Genomic DNA, 12,770 nt, shown 5'->3' with positions numbered 1-12,770 from the left:
TGATATTGAGGAATTCTGTAGCCTTCAAACAGATGTGGTTTGGACCGATGAACTTATTTGTGCATTGTAGATGCACTAGTGCTTGTAGTGTGATGTGAATTTATTGTGTGATGTTAATTTTTATCTGAAATGCTGATGAAATTGCTCTGAAATTTATCGAGTTTTGCACTGATTGAATTGTCTATTCCATCTCAATTTTGCCTACCTATTGAACTGAAAATAGGGGTAAAAACACAAAAAGCAAAATAAAACAGGGCAAAACCACATGAACAAACTTGTCTTTTGTCTAAATATAAAAGTTAACACTGTTAAGAGTACTTCACAGAATAGGGGCAAACTCTTCCTTCGTTTTGAAAACGCAGGGTAAAATCACAAAGTTAAAAAAATGAGGGCAAAATCACCATTTGACATGAAAGTAGGGGCATAAACGCTTAAGCTCCTAATTAGTATCATTAGATAGATCGTTGAATCTATTTTCATAATAAACTTATTTAGAGATACAAATGTTGCTAATATTTTTCTATAAACTTAGACACCTAGTCAAACTTAAGAAAGTGACCGACATGAATACCATAGCGACATTTAAAACATGACAGAGGAATTCAAACCGAACAATCAGCCTCCCTCAACTCAAACCACTTAAATTATCTCCTTGTTCCGGTTAGGAGTGGCTTTCAAGATGGTTTCATCTTTTTTTATTTAAAAAATTTGGTGAAGGATTGACAAGGTTTTTGAACTGCAAAAAATATCTGAATCTGAATTTTTTAAAATTCCAAAAAAATCTAGAAAATTTCTAAAAGATTCTTGTTGATTTTCAATTGCATTTCTGGAAACTTTTTACAACAAAAACATAGGATACAACTATAATTAATGTATTCGACATTAGCGTATGTTGCATACCACAATTTTGTTATCGGGAGATTTTCAAATAAATGTGTTTACACACCAACAGCATTGTATGATTTTTTTCCTATTTTTCTAAAGATAAATCCGTTTTCTAGAAGCTTCTAGAAATATTTTCATGAGGTCTAAATATTTTAATTGGGCTTCTCGTGTCCCAATCTCTCTATATTTTTCCTCAATTTTTTTAAAGCTTTGTGATATAATTTTTTGTTTAATTAAAATCATTATTACGTGTTTAAACGACCTTTGACAACCACTTTTAGCCGGGATAGGTATAGGTAATATATAATCGGTCTTGCATGCTAGTTGAAAGAAATAGAGTAGTTTGGTTTCTTTGCTCCGCAGTACGCTGCCTAGCGAGCGAAGATTCCACGCAAGCTTGTGAGTGTTTGGTTCCTTTTACAGACGAGATTTCCTTTGCTTCTTTGTGAGCTAAAATGGCTTACTTTTGGGAGAGCCTTTTGTTTTCGTTTGAGACAGATGCAAAACATCCAATAGATATAGTCATATAGAGTATTACGACAATATCACCATGGTTCCAGGAAAAAAAACAAAAATAAAGTAGGCTATGGCCAAACACACAAGCCAAAGCTAAAAGTTCAGTGATACGTTGATAGCATTATTTAGCATCCATCGCTGCACTAACAGACACGCTCGAGCCTTGATTTGACCCCGTTGCTCTTTACTTCTCGGCCTCCTGCACCAAGCGCGCGATTTCCTCCTTGCGCAGTCGACCGCCGTGGTTAACGACGGTGATGCTGTTCTTCCGCCCAGTGTCCCTGTCCTCCGCGGACACCTTCATGACGCCGTTTGCATCGATATCGAAGGTGACATCGAAACCAGGTACACCCTGCGGTGCCGGGGGTACATCGGTGAGCCTGAACTTGCCGAGCAGATTGTTGTCCTTGGTGCTCGCGCTCTCGCCCTCATACACTGGAAATGAAACGCTGGTCTGGTTGTCGTAGAGGGTGGTGAAAGGCGCCGTCTTTTTGATCGGGATGGCAGTGTTCCTCGGGATAACCACGCTCATTGTAAAATTACCTTTAGTTTGAATCCCAAGCGAGAGTGGCGTAACGTCGCGCAGAAGCATATCCACTAATCTCCCATCGTCGGTTCGACCACTGAGAATAGAGGCCTGGATGGCAGCACCGTACGCAACAGCTTCATCAGGGTTGATGCTCCGGCAAAGCTCCTTCCCACAGAAGAAATCCCGAAGCATGCTCTGCACCTTGGGGATACGGGTGGAGCCGCCCACTAGGACGACGTCGTGGACGCTGCTCTTGTCCATCTTGGCATCGCATAAGCACTTATCCAGAGCCTTCATGCACTTGCTGAAAAGATCCTTGTTGAGCTCCTCAAATCGAGATCGGGTGATGGTGGTGCAGAAGTCAATGCCGTCATGGAGCGAGTCAACCTCAATGGTGGTCTGTGCAGTGGAAGACAGCATCCTCTTTGCTCTCTCGCAGGCAGTCCTCAGACGCCGAAGCGCCTTCTGGTTGCTATGGATGTCCATCTCCCCGTGTTTCCGTGTGAACTCCCGGAGAGAGTATTTCACCATCTCGTTGTCGAAGTCCGCCCCGCCAAGGTGAGTGTCACCGGCGATGGCCACCACCTCGAAGAGACCCTTATCCATGCCGACTCCCGGATCAATGTTGAGGAGGGAGACATCAAAGGTACCTCCACCAAGATCAAAGACGAGCACCGTCCTTCGTTTGTTGCTGACTGGCATCTTCTCAAGACCATATGCAAGGGCAGCGGCGGTTGGCTCATTGATAATGCGCATGACATTTAGGCCGGCAATGGCACCGGCGTCAATGGTAGCCTGGCGCTGGGAGTTGTTGAAGTAGACAGGCACGGTGATGACAGCGTTCTTGATCTTTTTACCGAGATATACCTCAGCTGTCTCTCTCATCTTGACCAGCACCATGGAGGAGATCTCCTCAGGCATGAACTGCTTCTCCTTGCCTTCATGCTGCACCACGATCATTGGCCGTTCGTCATCACCTGCGACGACTTTGAAAGGCCACAATTTGACATCTTCTTGTACAGATTCGTCGCTGAATCGGCGGCCGATTAGTCGCTTCACTTCTGTGAACATTTAGTCGTGTAGTCAATAGAGCGAACCATAAATGGCAAAGCAGCAGTAGTTTGTTCTATGCGTTTGAAAAATATTCTGCAAAGTAATAAAGGTTTGATTTGCCATACAACAGATATTAGGTTTGGTCCTACAAACACTGTAATTTTCCATCATCTCCAGTTCAAAAGAATTAATGCCGAGACCTTATATTAACTTTTTCATGAAATCATGATTACATTATCTCAGTTGTCATGTTTTATCCTTCAATCCTTGGTATATACTTGATCCACTTCATATGCAAGAATTCAGTGAGTTGTTTTGAAAGAAAGGTGTGCACTGCACATCATGAGACGAAATTGAATCTAGTAATAGTGATAGTGATAGTGATTAATGATTATACAGAAACTAAACAGCCGCGCAGGAGACAGTAAGTCACCGCAAAACGAAGTTAAAAAATGCCAGAACTATAATGTGAACATGCAGGCAGAGAAATTTAAGAGGCATGCTTGTTGCAAGGATATGAACGAACTACTGCGCCTGCTTGTGGTTGAATAATAAACATTGCAGCTGAGATGATGGAGCGGCAAACTTTATATGCTTCCTATTTCCAAACAGTTGATAGATCTGTTCATAAACATTGCACTCAATCTAGCTACGTACCTACGTAGGCACAGTTGATAGATCTGTGACGCAAATTAATCAGCGCGCGAGTCCACACGCGTGACGATCGAAGAAAATAACAAGTTATATAAACGACTGATGAAACAGCTGGTGTGTAGTTCTCACCGAAGATGGTGTTGGTGGGGTTCAAGGCGGCCTGGTTCACCGCCGCCTCGCCGACGAGCCTCTCGGAGATGGTGAACGCCACGCACGACGGCGTGAGGCGGTTGCCCTGGTCGTTGGCGATGACCTCGCCGCGGTCGTGCCGCCAGACGGCCACGCAGGAGTAGGTCGTCCCCAGGTCGATGCCGATCGCCGGCCCGTCGACCTTCGAGGCCGCCATCTCAACAGTCAGAGGAGAGCAAAGTAGAAAGTACTCGGAATTTATGGTAGTGCTACTAGCGCACGGGGTGTGCGTATATGCGGAATAAATGGATGCCGCTTCGATACATGCGCGTGCTAGGGCAACCGTCCTCTCCACGATTTCTTTGGCTGGGCTTTTCCTTAAAAGGCCGTCTATCTGGTAGGTGCGGCACCCTCGAATCCAAACTATCATCACAATCTAAAACAGAAAAGGAGCTACCCGGGATCAGTCATCCCACTATCGACTATAGGTACAGGTGTACAGCCCATTATTAGAGATCAAATGTGCTATTTTTTTTTCCTTTTTTCCCAATACTTTCAACTAATTCATCACTTATTATAAATAAAATAAAAGACAATAATGATAGTTATGTTTATTCAAACATTAACAACAAATTGTTTAAACAATTTGCAAGAACAATTCTAACAGTTTTTTTTAGAGTATCAATTCTAACAGTTAGGAAGGAAAGTTCTAACACACAAAATGCACGGAGGAAACTGTGGGGCAAGCAAGGAAGAGGGCAGCGCTTTCCAAAGGCTAGGCAACAAACACAGTAACGAAGGAGCTGCCAAGCCGGGTCTTCCACACATGGTCATTTCATTCCTTTTGTCTATTATGAGAAGTTGGGTTTTGCTAAACGTGTCTCAAAATGGCTTCGACTCCACCTGTAGAGCTATTTGTGGACCTAAAGCATAAAAAAACGACTTCACTGGTAAAGTGAAGCCGTGCCATAGGACGCCTTATTAATTACCTTACCACTGCCTAATTGTAGAAGACTTGGGGCCTTGGGTTTTCGGATATTAGTTCTAAAAGTACATCGTCGTTGTTATCGCAGTGGATGATTAGTGCTACTTTCATGCAACTTATATCGTGTTATACATGTAAATGACCGTAGCCTATTAGCAGGAGCTCTTAGTTTATGGTACATGGTTTAATTTAATAGTTGATATTGAAGTAACCTTCTACTACCTCTGTTGGATAATCTACATCTGGAGTACCAATTTTATCTCGGTCGTGGATTCAGCGCTGTCTGCACAAAGATCTATCTTCGTGAAAACATGGTACACCACCAAGAGTGATTATTCCATCATTTAAAACGAGGAAAATGCTCATTACATGGCCCAACAGATCAACCAACCAAAACTGGAACCGGGCAAAAACTGCAATTCACAAGCTAACAAGCAACAGTAAAACTTACACAGCTCAAAAACATAATATCCAAACAGGCACTATAGACAGAAAACATAACTGTGATGTGCCTTCATAGGATGAGAAGAAAACAGTATCAATATACTGATGATATATATTACTGTTTGACATAGAATTATTTGCTGGCCATTGTCCAATCTATGCAAACACATTAATGTCCCATTTCAGCAAAGCTACTTTGAAGAAAATAATTGTCTTCCTGAACTTCAATACAAGGCAGTAAAGCTTGATGAGGAAATGATCTGAACATCACTGCACCTAGAGGAACTTGCCGCGCCCAAGTCGCTGGAGATGGTAATTGATGGTCTTCGCTGCGTTCTTTGGCCTCCCCTTCTGCAATGACGTCACAAGCAGGCATTAGGAGCAGAAGAATTGCTTGCTTAACGCTTTGACAAAACAAAGTATAAGGATGACAAAACAATGTCTAAGGATGCAAAACACAAGTAGTGATGTGGATAATAATAACCTGTGTCTGAGTGCATTGAACCAAAAGATCCTTCTGCCTGATGCATTTGTCATCATTCTGTTTGTTTAAGGCCAGGCAATTGAGGAAGGCCACCATTTCTGGCATGCACGGCTTCGCAACAGCACCAAACTTCTTTGGGTTTATGTACAAAACACCAGCCTTCCGACCCATTCTGCTGCTTCACCTTCACCTTCATGGATTTGACCAATATGTGTGATTAGCTCAACAGCATGCAATGTGAATAGCCCTAAATCCCACCTCAGCACCACAACACACACAGAAGAGAAATAATTCAAAGGAGCAACAACTCAATGTGGGAGATGAAATGTTTGAAGAAAACCTCGGGTAAAAGTAGAACGAATGGTGCTTGAATACATTTGCAATAAATATGTGTTTACTAGCTTGGCATGGACTATATGAACATCACGCGTTATCCAGTTTAAGCATACTGATTTGAACAGCAGAAAGCAATCAAAACATCAGTCGATGTGATTCTCACTACAGGGACCAATGTCTAAGTATTAGAAGCTTTAAATGGATAGAGCAATTGTAGACGAATACGAGTATGAAGCTGAACAATAGCACGCAAGCCTGCGTACGGCGAGGTGTGACTAATTTCCTTCACCGAAGCATTCGGTCGAACAGGTTGCAGGCGCCAGCAAATTTGTCGCAACAAGCTGAACCTCAACACCGCAGAAGAGACAACCGAGCAGCGGTGAAGAGTAACGCTCCGGCACAGAGGTGGAGTCCAGCCTCACGGTAGGCTAAGGTTGACAGGCGGGTCAGATCTACCTCTATCGAGTGGCAGCCGGAAAACTCCGTGGGTGGGGATTCTTACCGCGGCGGGGCGAAGCACCGATCCGGATTCCGGAAGTGTAAGCCATGACGGAGAAAGGGATGAGAGGTGAAGGGACCGAGACGCGTACCTGGAGGAGACTGCGACGGGCAGACGGCCGGCAGCGACGACGAGGGTGCGAGAACTGGAGAGGCGGCGTTCTTGAGATCGTACGAGCAGTTTCTGGGGGGGGGGTAAAAACAATCGCAATGTCCTAGAAAAATTCAACGGTGTTTAGCGACACTATTTCATTTTTTATGCCATCTATGTCACTGTCGATAGTTAAGGCTCTAACGCCGTCAAAACTGTGGGTGTGAAAAGTCGAAAATATCCTTAAGTTTAAATATGTCATTAATTTTTTTAGCATCTTAGCGACTTCAAATAAAAAAACTCAAAACTAGAAAACATCTCGTTGAGATCTATAATTTTCATATAAAAATTATCTTCATTTAATTCCACAAAAAAATATAATTTGATATGATTAATATATCTTAGAAAATTTGTTTTTTTTGAATTAAATGAAAATAATTTTTATATAAAAATTATAGATCTCGACGAGATCTACAACTTTCTAGTTTTGAGTTTTTTCATTTGAAGTCGTTAAAATGTTTAAAAATAATAATAACATATTTAGATTTAACGGTATTTTTGACTTTTCACACCTATAGTTTGACATTAGAGCCCAAACTAACAGCAATAACATAAAAGATATATAAAAAAAGTTAAAATAGTCACATTGAAAACCGTTGAACTTTTTTACAGGAGCATTGTGATTTTTTTTTTATGGCGTAAGGAATTCCCCCCTGGAAGGTGAGGTGGACCGTAGATATCCAAGTTGGGCTTAAGTGACTTGAGGTGAGTGGGCCTTATTTTTAAGAGACGGTGTTGCGAGGGAGCGTTCACAGCCCATTGAAGTCACTGAGGAAGGAACATTACAGGGAGGCCCATATTTGCGTCTTCACTTTTTTTTGTATTATATGAAAAAAAAAAACTGCTGCAACGCACAGGAAATTTATTTTACGTTTACCAACGTTTCCAAAAAAAAAATATGATGAACTCCCGTACGAACCAAATCGTTTTACGTCGCAGTGGGAATAGTATAGGACCAAAACCTCGGACAATCTCCAGGGAACAACTGAAGTCTCTGATTATCATCGGTTGTTGTACAGCCGTGGAAGTGATGAAACAGCAAGAGTACATGTATCATCAGCCTGTTCATTTGGCTGTGGCTTGTCGTAAACGATCGTAAATTTCCAGCCAGAACAGTATTTTTCTCTCACACAAACCAGCCAGCAGTACTTCTTCACGAACCAGCAACGATACGAACCAGCCAACATGTAGGCATGTAGCGATCTCTATCATGTATGATCTCAAATCACTTTTGAATTGAACTTTCCAGTTGCAAGTATACAACAACACACCTGTATGTATGCCTACTGCCGCAACAACCAGAAACATTTCATCAAACTTTGGCCTCTGAACACTACCCTCCAAAAAAACTAAAAAAAAAAACTGGCTACCATGTAAAATGAGTGTTATTTACACTGTTTAGGCCTGAAGTTATCAGGTTCCAAAAGTTTCAACAACAACTTCTCTAGCTTAGCCGAGCCTTTGGTGGGCCTGAGAATAAAGGACCTTCCCAAGAAGGTACACGGATCTTTCCCGCCTACTGAGCTACCCAAGCACCATCCACCCGGGGTGAAGCGGTCAGGTGCTCGGCCCAACAACTTGGCGTCAATCATATCCAGGACTGAATTATCATTGGCAAAGGAGTGTGCAAATGGCGCCCTGCTGTTTGCCATTGCATCAAAATGCTCTGTTGTGAGGTTAACAGGGTGCGTCCGAGGGGGGTTATCCCAAGCCATGAAACGCAGATCACTGTTGACAGTGGTGTTCTGGTAGTACTCTGAGTTGCAGATCACTGTGTGGAAGTAGCCTTCTGAGGATGAGAGGAAGTTGGTGAAATACATCAGTAGTGTGCGAGGAAGGTTGTCCCATCCCAATAAGCAAAACTCCAGGAATGATCGACTAAGCATCACCCAAGACGAACCTGTACCGAAGGAGTTGTAATCATTAGAAGTAAAATTTACAAGAAAACAGCATTGCCTTAACTACAATAGAAAGGATAAAGACTCAACTAAACTTTGATCAAGAAAATGCTTCTCAACTGTTCTACTAAGGACGAAAAATACACAACAATATAACAAGGCCGAGTATTCATGATGTCAGTTGCCAAAATTGCAGGTGAAACAATGATTGAGAAGGCAATCAACATCATAAAGATAATCAGGCAGCATTCTGAAAGATCTTAATCAACACATATATCAGCAGTAGGCAATATAAGATATACATACATGTTTCACCAAAAAACCATCTACCTAAAGGATGCAGTATGCTGTGATGCAACATCTTATCATGCAAGGTGATTTCATCAAGGATTTTTGTACAGCTTGGCTCCATGCAGTTACTAGTTAATTGCCTTTTAAAAGAGTTTAGAGGTATCTTTTTAATATGTCAGATATAAAACTACTCCACAAACACCAAATAACTTCACTGTAGCAATTAGACAGACCCAAATTGGTATGACCGATAATTTCATAACCATCTAAGTAAACATCGCCATGACCCATATGACAATTGACATCTATGTTGTCTAATAGATGGAACACACAAATTATCACAAGTTTGCTTAAAGAGGTTCTTCTGGAGTGCACAAAAGACAACTAGGCAACATTGCTACAGCGAACCGTTCTCTGCTACAGGGCATTGAAATTGACCATTTGATCAGTCAAACAGAGATTCAGTAGTCAGTAAAGATGTCAGACAGTACCTACAAATATTTTGAAAGCTGAGGGCATACTCCTTTTCTCCTTTGTTGTTACAACCTCAGTTTTATTTGGGACCTGCAATGCTGGATCTAAAATGATTGGTCGGGCTCTTTGGTGCCTGCACATGCAACCCAAGAATAATAATAAAAAACAAAAAAAAGAGGTTAAGAATTAAGAACCACAGAACATTGGAATGATATGCTTACTCTTTCCAACCAATATTGCTTGTGTGCTCAATGAAATTGAGGTCTCTTGGCATGTATGAGAAGATATGAAGGATGTCTGATAAATATAAGGGAAACAACATAAATATTAGTTTCGATAATTGGGAGAAAAAAATCAATCAGATCTTAGAGCACTTCAAACAATTGCTGTACTACAAATCAACATATTGGGAGAAGGTTTGTAAGTTTTTTTTTTTTTTGAAAAATTATTCATAGATATTGACGGCCTTAAGAATTTTGAGCAGGTCCAGAAGCTTAAACAACTTCCGTTCTGCATCCAGTCCTTCAAACTCACAAAAGTATTATTAATATTGAGATCCAGCATTTACTGTTCTTCATAATTTGTTGCTGTCGCTTAGGTTACACATCAAGATGGACCCAACTGTGATGGACTCGATTCTCTGGCTGCTGTCATGTTATGAAGTTAAGTTGATTAACTTGGTAGTTGATACAATGCTAAAGCTCAGTTGAAAGGTTATAAGGGACAATATTGAGCAAAGAATGGTGTTCCCGGAAGTGTTAAAAAATGACCCCCAAAAAAGCTGAATTTGATGCTACTAGATCTGTTTGTTAGATAGTACTGGATGAGATTTCCACAGAATTCAAAGAGTAGCCTATACCTATTCAGTTTATCTGTCTATTTGTGGTGTCTGTGGCATAACAACTTGCATCGGAATTAGAAAAGCTAACAATCCCATCCATGTATGTAATTTTACTATCCATATCTAGCCTGAACTTGGTTATCAATAAATCTGAGGAATCATAAGCACTATTCAATACCCCACAATATACAGACCAGAAGAGGTCATTACAATTCAAAACCTGTCAGGCTGCCACCATAGAGAATCAGCTAGCAGACCCCAGCTGGTGAAACACATACGGAATTCAGAGAACAAATAAATTTCAATTGTATAATGCTGTTCGCACAGAGCGGGAGCTCTCTGCACTGGGTACGCCCTTTATAATGCTGTTTGTTATGAAATTGCATGACCCAAAGTTCCTCACATGAATGGAAGATAGAACCAGTCAGCCCAAAAACAGTAAACTCCTTCAGCTGGAATTTGAATAGCAAGCCTTTGACAAGTACTACTCGACATTATGTAGCTATTATCCTTCTTGGCGACAGAGCATACAACAAATTTTATGGTACTCAAATATATCAAATTGCGATCACATGGTATGAGAAGAACTTGACACCATAAATTAAATCAAATGGCACTAATAGGGCCATTTTTTGGACACGTAATTCTGTAGTACGTATAAGGAAACCAAAAGTTGGTGTCATGCTGAAGCATAAACGCATTCATAGCTGCAAGCATATATAACAAGAAAATATCGTGTGGGCTAGAAGCTATCCATATCGAGGAGGGAGTAGAATTTTACCATCTTGGGGCATGAGCGGATAATCGGAGGCGCTGAGGTTGATGAACCAGCTCCAGCCGTCGAACTCCCGGAGCAGCACAGCGGCGGCGTGGAGCGTGGCGCCCAATTCGGTGGGGCCCCTCCGCGAGACGGCGCCCCACTCCACCGCGGCCGCCACCCGGACGTTGCCGTACCGGCGCGGCGCCTCCTGGCCGCGCACGAAGGCCTCGAGATCCGCGCGCTCGTCCTCCCCCGCTACGCCGACGAGGTAGTAGTTCCACGGGTGGTAGAGCGCCCGCAGCAGCCTCCGGATCCGCGGGCCGTCCCCGGGGCCCGCGCCCGTGATGAGGTACGCCAGCCTCGGCGGCGCCCTCCGCTGCTGCTGCTGCTGCGGTAGCCGCGGCGCCGAGGACGAGGACGACGACGAGCACGCCGTGCCGAGCGCCGCGTAGAGGATGGGGAGCGAGACGAGCGGGAGCGCGAGGAGCAGCGCGCGCATCCACCGGAGGCGGTGCGCCGGCGTCAGCTTCCTCATGGGTCGGGTGGACACGCCGCCCCGGGCGAGGCGCCGAGGGCTAGAGCTCCCGCGGCATTCGCTCGCTCGCCGGCGCGAGGCGTACCGCGGACGGGCAGGGGGGAAAGGGGCGGTCGGTTGCTTGCTGGCTCGGTGGCTGGTGGAGACAGACGGACAGAAGGCGAGATGCAAGTGAGGCTGAGGCCGCACCGCAGCGCAGCGCAGGGAGCAGGCTCGGCAGCGGCGTTTCGTGCAACGAATTTTTTTTTAAACAATTTCGTGCAAGGAAATCGGGCGGGTTATGCGCCGGCGGTACGGTACGGGCGCGCAGCGTACGGCGTGCCATAATAATTGCCTGCCGCCTCACTGGTGGGAGTCCCCCGAAAGTACTAGGCCTTTTCGGCGGATAAATCGGTTAAAATTGTTTTTTATAAAAAAAATATTATAGAGTCTAATCGATAAATCAGCTAATAAATTCAAACGATCGGAGACAAGAGCTGAGTCGAGGGTTTCAAACAGCAGGAAGCAATTAGCAAGGCCAGTGGTTAACTAATCATGGTGTAGTCACGGGGATAACACTCGTGATAAGCTGTAGATTACAGCGGAGGTTAAGAAGTTAATCTTCCTTTACTGAAGAAATCTACAATCAGCCTGTTCGGGAGGCCGTATCGTATCGTGGATTATTTACTGCTGGCTGGTTTGGTGTGAGAGAAAAACACTGTTCCCGGCTGGAAATTTACGACCGTTTACGAGCAAGCGAACATGTTGAATGTTAGTGGCCTTGTTCGTTTGGCTTATAAGTCGTACTTTTTCAGTCAATAAATAATATTTTTTTCTCACAACAAATTAGCCAGCAGTACTTTTAGTCATAACTTATTAGCCCAACGAAGATGCCAAAATACAAAGGGCGAAGCAACGGCGTGCTGACCAGCCAAGTTTGATGGCGAAAGAGTCGGTGCATACGTGGAATTTCTTGTTGGAACAAACCTTCGCGAGATCTCTGTTTGACTGATCAAATGGTAATGTCACTGTGCCAGCATCATCTGCAGACTGCAGTAGACCGTATTGGCTTGGTTTTTTTTTTCGCCTCTCATCTAGATACAACTATAGTATCTAGTCATGAATAAACACACACCAATACCACACCAAACATTCACACACACAAACAAATCCTACAACTATACCTAGATTCTAAGTTCGCATCCTTGAGGAGATCACCGCAACCGTCCAAGCCTCCATAGACGACGAGCGCGCTACAATCTCTTTATAGTTCCACGTGAGAAAGACAACCCGACTAGCAAAGCAGAAGCTGCTCCCTGGTGGCCGGA

The 12,770-nt window shown here is 43.4% G+C and overlaps 2 protein-coding genes across 2 annotated transcripts; both read right to left on the bottom strand.

Moving 5' to 3' along the window:
- Positions 1–1,398: 1,398 nt before the first annotated feature.
- Positions 1,399–4,022, bottom strand: LOC136540870 (heat shock 70 kDa protein 4-like). Its single transcript, XM_066532902.1, has 2 exons — positions 3,767–4,022; positions 1,399–2,991 (listed from the first exon to the last, which is right to left on the bottom strand). Exons 1-2 carry the CDS (start codon positions 3,981–3,983, stop codon positions 1,586–1,588), a joined length of 1,623 nt encoding a protein of 540 aa, XP_066388999.1. The 5' UTR covers positions 3,984–4,022; the 3' UTR covers positions 1,399–1,585.
- Positions 4,023–7,877: 3,855 nt separating this feature from the next.
- On the bottom strand, positions 7,878–11,637 carry LOC136540869 (beta-glucuronosyltransferase GlcAT14A-like). The gene is made up of 4 exons (XM_066532901.1): positions 10,950–11,637; positions 9,549–9,624; positions 9,345–9,460; positions 7,878–8,564 (listed from the first exon to the last, which is right to left on the bottom strand). The coding sequence occupies exons 1-4, from the start codon at positions 11,461–11,463 to the stop codon at positions 8,050–8,052; spliced, it is 1,221 nt and encodes a 406-aa protein (XP_066388998.1). The 5' UTR covers positions 11,464–11,637; the 3' UTR covers positions 7,878–8,049.
- Positions 11,638–12,770: the final 1,133 nt, after the last annotated feature.

Source organism: Miscanthus floridulus, chromosome 2 (assembly GCF_019320115.1).
Source record: "Miscanthus floridulus cultivar M001 chromosome 2, ASM1932011v1, whole genome shotgun sequence".
In the NCBI taxonomy this organism is placed as follows: Eukaryota; Viridiplantae; Streptophyta; class Magnoliopsida; order Poales; family Poaceae; genus Miscanthus; species Miscanthus floridulus.
This window is presented reverse-complemented; position numbering and strand designations above follow the sequence as displayed.